The sequence below is a fragment of the Arachis ipaensis genome, chromosome B10 (assembly GCF_059453495.1).
Source record: "Arachis ipaensis isolate K30076 ecotype BB chromosome B10, ASM5945349v1, whole genome shotgun sequence".
In the NCBI taxonomy this organism is placed as follows: Eukaryota; Viridiplantae; Streptophyta; class Magnoliopsida; order Fabales; family Fabaceae; genus Arachis; species Arachis ipaensis.
Window position 1 is genome coordinate 97,266,944 of NC_142435.1, and position 13,682 is coordinate 97,280,625.

Genomic DNA, 13,682 nt, shown 5'->3' on the forward strand with positions numbered 1-13,682 from the left:
AGAAAATAAATAAAAGAAAATATTTGAAAAAGATATGATTTTAAAAGTTGAGATTAGAAAAGATAAGATAAGTTCGGTAAGAGAAGATAAGGAATTTTAAGAGAAGATAAGTTTTTAAATTAAAAAATTTTGAAATTTAAATTTTGAAATTTGAAATTTGAAATTTAAAATTTGAATTTTAAATTTTGAATTTTGAATTTTGAAAAAATCAACAATATAAGATAAAGATTTGAAAAAGATTTAAATTTTGAAAAGGTTTAATTTTTAAAATTTTAAATTTAAATTTTGAAATTTAAATTTTGAATTTTGGAATTTAATTGAAATTAAAAATTAAATTTGAAATAAGATAAGATAAGATTTTGAAAAAGATATGATTTTTGAAAAATATTTGAATTTTGAAATTTAAAACTAAGATAAGATAAGATTAAAATTTTAAAATAAAAATCTGAATTTTTTTTAATGTAAATTTCGAAAATTCAATTAAAATAAAGAGAAAAGAGATATTTTTTTTTTGAATTTAATGAGGAAAGAGAAAAATAATAAAATGACACAAAACTTAGAATTTTTAGATCAAAACAAAGAAAACAAACAAGAAAACTTTGAATGTCAAGATGAACACCAAGAACACTTTGAAGATCAAGATGAACACCAAGAACAAATTTTGGAAATCTTTAGGAAAATAAAAACACAAAGGATACCAAACTTGAAAATTTTTATACTTTGGACACTAATAATTCGAAAATGCACAAGAAAAATAGGGAAAGACACAAAGTAAGAAAAACTAAAGACCAAACAAGAAAAATAAACAAGAACAACTTGAAGATCAAGAAAGAACAAGGAACATAAAACTCGAAAATATGAAGAATAAAAAGAACATACAATTCAAAAAATTTGAAGGAAAATAAAAACATGCAATTGACACCAAACTTAAAACATGAAACTAAACTCAAATAGAAGACTCAAAGGAAAATTAAAGATTAATAAAGAAAAATAAGATTTTTGAAAAGAAAATAAAAGACTCAAATTTAGTGACTTTAAACCAAAAAGATAAATTTTTCCTAATCTAAGCAACAAGATGGACCGTCAGTTGTCCAAACTCGAACAATCCCCGACAACGGCGCCAAAAACTTGGTGCACGGAATTGCAATCACACCTTTGCAACTCCGTACAACTAACCAGCAAGTGCACTGGGTCATCCAAGTAATACCTGGTCGATCCCACGGAGATTGTCGGCTTGAAGCAAGCTATGGTTATCTTGTAAATCTTGGTCAAGAGATTAGTGATCAAAATGATTTTTTGTTTATGAAAAGTAAATAACATCAATTGAGGGTTACTTGTGATTCAGTAATGAGGAACAGGTTGAGGTTCCGGAAATGCTCTGTCGTTTGAATTTCTACTTTCCTACTATCTTCTTCTCCAAACACGCATGGCTTCCTTCAATGGCAAGCTGTATGTTGGTGGATCACCGTTGTCAATGGCTACCATCCATCCTCTCGGATGAAAAATACCAGGCACGGTTTCTGTACGGCTAATCAATTGTCGGATCTCTCGTCTCGGATGAAAAATACCAGGTACAACTACCGCACGGTTAATCATTTGTCGGTTCTCACTTGTGTCGGAATAAGATCTCCCTATCCTTTTGCACACTGTCATTGCGCCCAACATTCGTGAGTTTGATGCTCGTCACAGTCATCCCGTTCCAGATCCTACTCGGAATACCACAGACAAGGTTTAGACTTTCCGGATCTCAGGAATGCTGCCAATTGGTTCTAGCCTCTACCACGAAGGTTCTAATCTCATGGATTCAAATGCTCTGTTGTCAGGAGAGGCAAGTTGAATCCGTAGATCAGAGACCCAAGAGACACACACTCAAGCTATCGCCCAATGACTACGTTGAGCTCAGATAGAACGGGAGTGGTTGTCAGGCACACCTTCATAAAGTTGAGAATAATGATGAGTGTCACGGATAATCATATTCTTTATATTGAAGTACGAGTGAGTATCTTAGAATAGAAGCAAGCGTAATTGAATAGAAAATAATAGTAATTGCATTAATCCATTGAATCACAGCAGAGCTCCTCACCCCCACCTATGGGGTTTAGAGACTCATGCTGTAGAAGATACAATATGAGATGTAAAATGTCATGAGTTGCTACATGAATCTCTAAAAGTAGTTTTTATACTAAACTAGTAACTTAGGTTTACAGAAAATGAGTAACTAGGTGTAGATAGTGAAGAATTCCACTTCTGGGGCTCACTTGGTGAGTGTTTGGGCTGAGCTTTCAAGCTTCCACGTGCATATGCCTCAAATTGGAGTTAAACACCACCCTTGGTGCCAAAATGGGCGTTTAACGCCAAGAAGTGTGCCAGTTCTGGCGTTTTACGCCAGAAAAGGGTCTCTGGCTGGCGTTTAACGCCAGTTTGGGCAATCAAATCTCAGGCAAAGTATGGACTATTATATATTGCTGGAAAGCCCAAGATGTCTACTTTCCAATGCAATTGAGAGCGCGCCAATTGAGCTTTTGTAGCTTCAGAAAATTCACTTCGAGTGTAAGAGGGTCAAAATCTAACAGCATCTGTAGTCCTTTCTCAGCCTCGGAATCAAATTTTTGCTCAGGTCCCTCAATTTTAACCAGAAAATACCTGAAATTACAGAAAAATACACAAACTCATAGTAAAGTCCAGAAATGTGATTTTTGCATAAAAACTAATAAAAATATAATAAAAAGTAACTAAAATATACTAAAAACTACCTAAAAACAATGCCAAAAAGAGTATAAATTATCCGTTCATCACAAACCTCAGTGACCAGAGTTATGAACCATTGTAGCTGTGTTCAACCTCCACGCACGTCTATACATACTTTGTGATAATCGATATTTAACCATAAACTCTTTCTCCTCTAGCAAGTTCTACTTACTTTCACCCATAGAAGAGAGAAAAAATTTTATATTAAAGTTTAATGGAGAAAGAGAAGACGAAGAGTGATCAAAAGGTTGCAGATGTAATGTTTTATTATTCTAAAACCCTCAAATGATATCGTTTCAATCTTTCTTTTGTGCCAAAACACATGCGACATCATTTTTCTCATGTCCAATGTGGCAAAGACTAAGCCACTCACTGATGGCATTGAGTTCTGATGATGAAAAATGTGTTTGGGACTAATATGGTGTACTTTTTTTAATCTGAAGAGATTAAGTTAAAGCAATTGGGATTTTGAGTACTAAATTAGTACAATTCGCCAATTATCAATCTCAAGAACCAAAATGAGACTTAACTCGATGTAAGAAGAGTTAAGATTGAAAATAATGAATGTTTTGTCTTCAGGCAAAGACAGTACTTTAAACTTATCTAATACTGCCGTGTGTTAGGATGACATCAATATTGTAGGACCCATTGAAAATAATGAATGTACTTAGAATAACATGATAATTAACTTAGTTCTAATAAACCAGCTAGATGAATTCAATGGTTCATTTCGAACTGAGTAAACCGAGTTTGTATTTTGATATTTTTTATTTTAAATAAAAGTAAAATAAAATGTAAAACCTTATTACCCATTAATAAGACTCAATCTTCCAATGTAAGCTAGAGAAAACAGCTTCTTGTGTCTACATAGGGAGTGAACCATTCATACCACCTTGCCGGTGGGGCAACTCGAAGTAGTTGTCCGAAGATGACGAAGACAAAGCACGTTGTGGTTATTATATACAAGGTTGATATAGTGAAAAGAGTTCAAGTTTCCTAAAGAATTGTGAGCAATTGTAGGTATCTAGAGATCGAAGAGTGATATCGTTTCAGCAGCTCCTGGTAAGTTTTTGCCCATAACTAATTTATTTCAAGCTCAAAGTAAGAATAGATATGGGATATACATTGGCAATAAAAAATACTAGATGCATTGTTTTAATTATGCATTAAACAAAATAATTATTTTCGAAATTTATGATAGCCTATTTTTTAATAAATTTCATTATTTAATCCCTACCCGGTTATGTGTGTGCCTTTGTTAATAATTTTCTAAAAGCGAGTCTTGTAAATAATCAATAATAATTTTGTTAAAAAATATATCCAAAATAATCATATTTAAAGAATTATTTGTGAAAGTAATATTTCTTAGACGATGAAATTTTTGAGGTAGTTGTCTTAATGAGTAATAGATGAAACTTAAATTTTATGTTGATGATACAAGAGAAAACAAGAGTTTTAGTTTAGTTTTAAGACTCCCTCCCTATGTGGTTGTTTAAAAATTTCTATTTTCATGTTTGAAAATTGAATTACTATAAAAAATATATTTATTGGATCCTAGTGTGTGTCATTGTAGTGTAGAATTTGACAATAATTTTTGAATGCTAATTTTATCACAGCAATAAGTTAATTATATTTTTGGTTATAATTTGATTTTACATTAACGATATAAATTCAAACTGAAGTTTGGCTTGCATTAGGATATGGATATCGAAGGAGAAGCAACATACTTTGAAAGTGATGAGGGAGGCCAAAACATGAAAGAGACACAGGAGAATGTGAGTTGCATATGTGCATGTCGTGGAAGCAGTAGATATTGTGGTGTTCTAACAACAGAGGACATAAGAAACCACTCATGGATGACATCTGATGCAGCATATGGGTGCTATGTTAGTTACATTAAAAGTGTTGGGTTTGGAGTCCGTAAGAGAGATGCTGCTCGTGCCAAAGATGGGAAATATAGAAGGCGACGATTCTTTTGCAACAAGGCGGGACACAGAGGAGAAATACTACAACAATCCGAATAGGAAGAGGGAGCACAAGGCAGAGACTTGAACTGGTTGTGAGGCGAAGCTGTCCATTTACCTTGATGAAATTTCTTCAGTTTGGAGGGTTAGGAAACTAGTCGAGGAGCATAATCATGAGTTAATAACACAATGCCTTGTCTACCTAATTCCAAATCATCGTCGTTTGACCGATGCAAACAAAGCTCAGACTGACACAATGATCATGCATGGACTCCCTAATTATGGGATATCCAGTTGGACAAGCAGGTGGGTGACAAACAAAACTCTCGCGCGATCTAGAATTTTCACAAATAAATTCCTGTTGTAAGTATAGCTTCTAGACCGACAAGAATTCCTTTCGTACAAAAGTTTTGGTTGTCACTTAAACAAACCCAATAAAATTGATAACCGAAATATTGAAACCTCGGGTCGTCTTCTCAAGGAATTGCAGGGAGGTATGATTTATTATTGGTTATGAGTAAAAGTGTATTTTTGGGTTTTTGAAATAAAGGACAAGCTAAGTAATTTAAATGACAAGAAAAATAAATTAATAATTATAAAAATCTCTTGGCAAGGTATAAGAATTGGAAATCCTATCCTAGTTATCCTTTATCAGGTGTGATGAGAATTGTTTATTGCTCCCACTTAGTTAACCCTTACTAAATAAAGGAAAGTCAAGTGGACCAATTAAATTGATCCTCAAGTCCTAGTCAACTCTTGTGGAAAGACTAGCTTTAGAGTGATCCAAATCAATTAGCAATTCCCAATTTTTAATCAACTGCTGAGTCTGATAACTCAAGTGTTACCAATTACTTAACCAAAGCAAAAAGGGAGAAAATCTACTCAAATAAAAATGCCTTCAGATGGGAAGCAGCAGTAACATAAATAAAAGAAAGAAATCTTAAATCTGAAATACCTCAAATTATATTAATTAAGAAAATCCTAACATGAATGGTTTATAAGCCAAATTGAAAAGATAAATAACAATTAAAGTAATAGAATAAATAAAAATAGAAAATAAATTAAAGGAACATTGAACCTGTAATTTAAGAGAAGTAGCCTAAACATAATAGAAATCCTAAATCCTAATCCTAAGAGAGAGGAGAGAGCCTCTCTCTCTAAAACTACATTTAAAACCTAAAAATTATAAATTATGAGCCGTCGTATGAATTGTTCTTGATGAATGGATGCATTACCTCACTTTATAGCCTCTAATTTGTTTTTTCTGGGCCAAGAACTGGGCCAGAAACAGCCCAAAATTCGTTGGTTGCGAATTCAAACACGCTGATTTTCGTCACTGCGATGCGTCTGCGTGAAGCACGCGTTCGCATCGCTAGCTGTATGGAAACTATGGCAAATTATACATCATTTCTAAGCCCCGGACGTTAGCTTTCCAACGCAACTGGAACCGCATCATTTGGACCTCTGTAGCTCAAGTTATGACCGTTTGAGTGCGAAGAGGTCAGGCTGGACAGCTTAGCAATTTCTCCAACTTCTTGTAATCCTTCCACTTTTGCATGCTTCCTTTCAATCCTCTAAGCCATTCCTGCCATGTAATCTCTGAAATCAGTTAACGCACATATCACGACATCAAATGGTAATAAGAGAGGATTAAATATAGTAAAATTTAAGAGCACGAAGCATGTTTTCAATCATAGCACAAAATCAGGAAGGAAAATGTAAAACCATGCATTTTGTATGAACAAGTGTATGAAAGATTGATAAAATCCACTCAATTGAGCACAAGATAAACCATAAAATAGGGAATGGTAGAATGTATGAAATACAACCTATCTATATGAATGCAACTACATGCTAAGATGTTTCTATCTACTTGGTTAAAAGTAAATAAGCTCTTCAAGACAAACATAAATCAGATTTCACTAATTCAAATTATACAATAAAAGACAAGTAAACTTATAAGAAGATAGCTCATGAAAGCAGGGAATATAGAATCAAGCATTGAACCATCACTGGTAGTGTATATCACTCTAGTCTCTCAAGTGTATAGGGTAATTCACTCTACTCTTCTCTAATCATGCTTTCTAAACTTTGTTCTTCATCTAACCAATCAATAAATATTTAGTATACCAATGCAAACATCATGAGGTCTTTTCAGGTTTGTAATGGGGCTAAGGTAAAGGTGAGGATATATGTATGGCCAAGTGAGCTATAATATGAATCTTTGACTAGTCTAAGCTCTCACTTAACATACACATACTCTATATAACTCTAAAATCATGCCTAGCTACCCAAAAATTCCCATTTTTGCATTACATACTCATGCATCAACTTTCTTTTAATTTTTATCACCTATGCATTGATCTTTGAACTCAGCTTAACTTAGAATTGGGGTAATTTTGTCCCCTTATTTATTTATTTATTGAATATTTTTGGATTTTTTTATCATGAAAATAAACATAGCTTATCAATGCACATGGATTTTTAATTTTTCTAGTTTCACATGAGTAGGTACCCAAATTCCCATTATTTTATCATGACACATTCCCTTATTAACCCTTGTTCCCACAATTTTCCCATACTTAATTAACACACAATTTCTATCTTAAGCTAACCAAAGATTCAATTGGGATATTTAATTGTTTTTTCGCTTAAGGCTAGTGATGTGGTAAAATATAGAATAAATGGGATTAAAAGGCTCAAAGTGGCTAATAAGGGTGACATAAAAGGGTAGGCTTATTTGGGAGAAGTGAGCTAAAACAAGTAATGGCCTCAATCATATGCAAGCATGTAAATACACTAAAAAGTAGACATATAGAATGGAACAAAGCAAAGATTGCAATCCTAGGGAAGAAAACACACAAGAATAAAAATTTATGGTTAAATAATGTAACCATGTAATTAGGCTCAAATCTCACAGGTTGTGTTTTCTTAGCTTTTTAAACTATGTTCCAAATACAACTTCAAACAAGTTTCAACAGAAAAGTTTTAATTTAAATTAGTAAAATTTTATAAAATAAGGTCTTAAAAAAAAACTCATTACTTTAACCAAGAAGTGGTAAATATATGCACAAAATCAAGAAAACATGCAATCAAATATGCAGATGCAACAATGAACTAATAAAGAAAGTTAAACAATGGTGTTGAAAAGAAGGTAACTAACCCACGGAAGTCGGTATCGACCTCCCCACACTTAAAGATTGCACCGTCCTCGGTGCATGCTAAGATGTGCAAGTGGACGGGCTGCTACAACTGATGCTTTTCTCCAAAGATTGTGCAGATGAACTTGTCTGTTGCCGCATATAAAAGTTCTTTTCCTTTCTTTTTCCGGTGGCCATCCTGAAAGAAGAGGAAAAGAAGAAAAGTAACCCAGAAATAAAGATAGGAAACAATTTAAAATATGGTTAGGTTAATACCAAATGATGAGAGTCTCAATTACATGGTAGCTACAACATGCAAGAGAGAAGACAGTAGAAGCAAACGGCATATCAATAGTGCAAAATTGCAACAAAGGGGAAGAGAGTGTAGGTAATGCAAGATAGTATAAGTTCATATCAATGCAATAGGAGTACAAGTATCATAAAAGATTAGCATTGATTTAAATAATATTACCCAATCAGAATAAAACAAGTCATGAAGCACAAGAATAATTCAAGAAAAGATGCAATAGTTTGAATAAGAACATTTAACACCAATGGTAAAATGATAAAGTTAGAAAAGAAAATAAAAATATGTACAAAATTAAAATACAATGAATGAAAGTATGCAAATAAATTAAATAAAATAGAATTGAAGTAAAGAGGGATGAGAAGTTAAAGAGATGAAGAAGAAGTAAGTAAGAAAGAAAGAAGAAAGAAGAAAAGATAGAAGAAATTAGGATTAGAAAAGAAAAGATAAGATAATTGGCGCTGATCTGGATAAGTTGTGCGGCGCAGGTGACACAGACGCGTGGATCACGCGTTCACGTGATTGGCGATAATTTCAAGTGACGCGGACGCGTGAGGCACGCATTCGCGTGACTTGATTTGTGCTAGTGGCGCGAGAGCAGCCTCGCATTCGCACATCTCTCTGTTTAGTTTGCTTATTGCCAAAATTTGGGGTGACGCGTTCGCGTGGGTGACGCGATCGCGTGAATGGCCTGATTTTGTAAAACGACGCGGCCGCGTGGGGCACGCGTTCGCGTGGTAGGGCTGGTGCTTCCAGTATCATTCCAGCCCCACTCCAACATAACTTGCTGCCATACACCTCTTTTACGTCAATTTTTAGAGGCACGCATTCGCGTGGGTGACGCGGACGCGTGGGCATGTTTGTGCCTAAGGCAAGCCTCCAGCCACGCTTTCGCGTGACTTTCTGTTCACTTTTCTTTTCTTCCTAATGTACTTGTGACGCGGACGCGTCGCGTGCGTGTGTATTTTTTTTTAATGCAAAAATGCAGAATGCAGAATGCAGATGCTTATGCAAAATTTATGAATGACCACTGAACGAACGGATTTCTGCTAGTAAAGAAATTTACAAATATAATCGCATTGTAAGTATAGTTTCTAAACTAACAAGAATCCTTTTGTACAAAAGTTTTGTTTGTCACTAAAGCAAACCCAATAAAATTAATTAACCGAAGTATTCAAATCTCGGGTCGTCTCTCAAGGAGTTGCAGGGCAGTATGAATTATTATTGGTTATGAAAAAGGTAAAATTTTTGGGTTTTCGAAATAAGGAGCAGGTAATTTAAATGACAAGAAAAATAAATTAATAATAATAAATTCTCTTAGCAAGGTATAAGAAATTGAGGTCCTATCCTAGTTATCCTTATTAGGTGTGAAGAGAATTGGATTTTGCTCCCACTTAAATTAACCCTTGCTAAACAAAGAAAAGTCAAGTGGACAAATTGATTTGATCCTCAGGTCCTAGTCAACTCCTATGGGAAGACTAGAGTTATTGGAGTACAAATTAATCAGCAAGAATTCCAATTTCAATCAACAGCTGAGTTTGACAACTCAAGTGTTGCTAATTACTTAACAAAAATCAAAAAGGGAAAATAAATCTAAATTGAATTGAAAGCATCATAAAATAATCATTAATCTGAAATACCTCAAATTGTATTTAAACATAAATTCAAATCCTAACATGGAAAGTTTGTAAATCAATAATAAAAAGATAAATGACAATTAAAGTAATGGAATAAATTAAAGTAGAAAATAAATTTAAAGGAATATTGAACCTGTAATTGAAGAGAAATAATCCTAAAATAAGAGAAATACTAATTCTACGAGAGAGGAGAGAACCTCTCTCTCTAAAAGCTACATCTAAAACCTAAAATTGTGTATATGAAAGTTGTTCTCTGTATATCTTTTGATTCCTCCATTCTCTGGCTTATATTCTGTGTTTCTGGTTTGGATTTGGGCCGAAAAAGGGTCCTGAAATCGCTGGGGGCATTTTCTGCAGATTCCTGTACGTGGCGTCTGTCACGCGTTCGCGTGGGTCACGCGTTTGCGTCATCTGGGAGTTTTTCTTGTCACGCGTACGCGTCAATTGCATTATGCTCAAGGCGCGTGTCCGCATCATCTACGCGTTCACGTCGCTGCATTTTCGCGCTAGGCACGCGTTCGCGTTGTCCATGCGTTCGCGTCGCTACCTTTTCTTCAAAACTCCATTTTTGTGCTTTCCTTCAATTTTTGTATGTTTCCTTTCTGTCCCTTAAGCCATTCCTGCCCTATGATATCTGAAAATACTTAACACACAAATCACGGCATCGAATGATAGTAAAGGGTAATTAAAATTAATATTTTTAAAGCATATGAAACATGTTTTTCACATATATCACATAATAAGGAAGGAAATGTAAAACCATGCAATTTACATGAATAAGTGGGTGAAGGATTGAATAAATCACTTAAATTGAGCACAAAATACATCATAAAATATGGGTTTATCAACCTCCCCACACTTAAATGATAGCATGTCCTCATGCTAAATCCAAGAGAAATGGTAAAGTTAGAATGGTAGAATCTCATGCAATGCAATCTATTCTAAATGCAAACTACCTATATGAATCATGCACTTTTAATTATCATCCACCTATATATATAGAGCTTACATGTGGTTAATTTGTTTCATATTTCCAAGGAATCATATATGCATAGCCAAACCTAGATCATGTTAAAGCACTTTCACAATTGAGTTGGGTAAAAATATTTCACAAACTTGCAAGACAATTAACAATTAAGCAGAGATATATGGTGATGAGCTATTGAACTCTCACTGGATTTGTATTTACTCTCTAGTCACTTAGTGTTTGGGGTTAATCACTCTATTCTTTTCTATTCCTGCTTTCTAAAACTTTGTTCTTCATCTAACCAATCAACAAATATTAAATACGGACATACAAAAATCATGAGGTCTTTCTCAAGGTTGTAATGGGGCCAAGGTAAAGGTAGGAGTATATATATAAGGCTAAGTGAGATAACAAAGTGAATCCTTGATTAGTCTAAGATCTCACCTAACATATACATATTCTATATAATTTATAACTTCCTTGGGGTTCCCAATTTTTTTCTTTCTTAATACATACTCATGTACCAATTTCATTTTGATTCTTACCTCATGTGCATTGATTTCTTCATTAAACTTATTATTGGGGTAATTTTGTCCCCTTATTTACTTATTTAACTAAAAGGATTTTTTTTTAAACTTGACATTTTCAATGCACATGGTGTTTTGGTTTAATTTGATTTCACATGAGCATGCTCCCAAAATTCTAATTATCTTATTGAATTAATCCTTTCCTATCAACCCATGTTCCCATGTTTTTCCACACTTAGTGGATACACAATCTCTATCTTAAGCTAACAAAGGATTTAACTTGGGATTTTTAATTTGTTTTTCTGCTTAAGGCTAGTAATGTGGTTATAGAACAAGAGGGGATTAAAAGCTCAAGGGGGCTAACAAGGGTGATGTAAAAAGGTAAGCTTATTTGGGATAAGTGAGGAAAAATTTAAATGATGGCCTCAATCATCTCTTGGTATGTATCTATATTCTATATTGGACATATAGACTGAAACAAAGTAAAGATCACCAGAATAATAAAAAAGAAGGGCGAACACACAAGAATGAAATAATTATGGTTAAATAATGTAGCCATACAAATAAGCTCAAAAACTCACAGGTTGTGTGTTCTTTGGCTCAAAAACCATATATCAGTTATTGTTATATATACAGTGTGTGGATTGTTGTGATTCTGTTATACTAAAGTTATTAGTTTACTCTTTTTATTTTCAATTAATCCAAGTTATCTTGTGCTAAAGGGGTAAACTAACTAATTAATCTATATATTCTATATCATAACTTAATAAACTAAAATTGCAACTAGACTAAACTAAATATCTAGGATATATATAAACTAAAGTGCAAAATACGGAAATCAAGTGAAAATACAGCAAAATGTGCAAGTACTGAAAGATAAATAAGATAAGGTAAAATAAAAATAAAATAAAAATACAGAAAAATAAACAAAATAGGATAAAAAGAGTCTGAAAAGTGGTTCACCAAAATAAAGTATGCCAGAGATGGCGACCTCCCCACACTTAAATAATAGCATCGTCCTCGATGCTCAGTCAAGCTGGGTGTGAGAAGTGTCATCTCCGGAAGGATGGGCTGCTAGTGTCTCTTGTAACGACCCAATTTCTGGTACATCATGATCATACTAGAAACTGAGCGCTACCAACTTGTCTACCTAATTATTATCTATTATTTATTATATGATCCTGATTCGTTGTTAAAAGCGTAGTTATTTTACGAGGTACTTTTTTTAAAAAAAAAACGTTTGGATTAACAAATAGTATCATTCATAATCAATTCACAACTGATAATATATAAAACAATTATAAACAACCACACATAAATACATCACAAGCAGTTGACAATATTCGGTGATCCAGCCTTTATTAGAGTATAGACTTTTAGTTAGAACATACCTAGATATAGCTAAATAATATCTATATACATATATATACATACAACATCCAAGGTACTGACTTGTTCAAGAAGTCCTTGAGCTGGCGCCCAGGCTAGCCTAGACTCTATACTCACCTAGTCCCTCTAAACTACTAAAGCGAGGGAAAGTACGTTCTAGGTCTTCAAAACTCAAGTCAGGTGGATCGTCATCAAAAGGTGGAAGGTCGTCTACTAATCCTCTGCACGATCATATGTCATCAAAGAGCGTCTCTCAAGTACTTCATCGGGTGGCCACATAACAGTAACATCGTACGGAGGACTTAGGTTAAAGTTTGTAGATAAGCAGGGTGCAAACGTTGGCTGGCCTCACAGTATATACATATAAACAGGTAACAGAGTTCACTCTAGACTCAGAAGACTACCTAGAGCGGAATCCTCTTTGCAGAACAGTCATCAGCAAACTACGGAAGGGTACTCATGCTTCCATCTGAAGGGGGAAGGGGGAGAGAAGGGGTAAGAACTGGGAAGTTCTAAGTAGGGCCGGGGTTGTTAGTTAAGTTCATTAATTTGTGTCGCTTAGCAGACATATAGCAGAATATAGCAGAATATAGAGACGCAGTAAAGAGAAGACAGATGAATGGAGAAAATAGAGTAAACTGAAAACAGATCACGAACAGAAGAATATAAGAAAGTAAAATACAAACACAGAGAAGAGAATACAAACAAGGAAAACATACATTCATACAACAATCATAACAGAAGAAATGCACAACCAAGTATGATGCATGTCTGTCCTATGCAGGCTATGAGCTCACGTGTCGGTTTACACCCTACATCCCGACATTACCTAGGAACTAGTCCTAGATATGGCTTTATCTCTGTAGGTGAATTTCGGCCTACAGAAACAGCACTCCCATAAGTGAACTTTGGCTTACAAGAATAGTTCAATCATAACATAACAACTTTCTATAGGAGAACTTCGGCCTATAGAAATGCACCTCTGTAAGTGAACTTCGGCTTA

The 13,682-nt window shown here is 34.2% G+C and overlaps 1 protein-coding gene across 1 annotated transcript in view; it reads left to right on the plus strand.

The window, feature by feature from the left end:
• The first annotated feature begins 3,593 nt into the window (after positions 1 to 3,593).
• LOC110267942 (protein FAR-RED IMPAIRED RESPONSE 1-like) overlaps positions 3,594 to 13,682 on the plus strand; it is a 41,061-nt gene continuing 30,972 nt past the window's right edge. The window contains exons 1-2 of the mRNA XM_088488309.1: positions 3,594 to 3,810; positions 4,446 to 5,018. Coding sequence (XP_088344435.1) covers positions 4,969 to 5,018 — 50 coding nt within the window. The 5' untranslated portion in view covers positions 3,594 to 3,810; positions 4,446 to 4,968. The remainder of the gene's footprint in view (positions 3,811 to 4,445; positions 5,019 to 13,682) is intronic.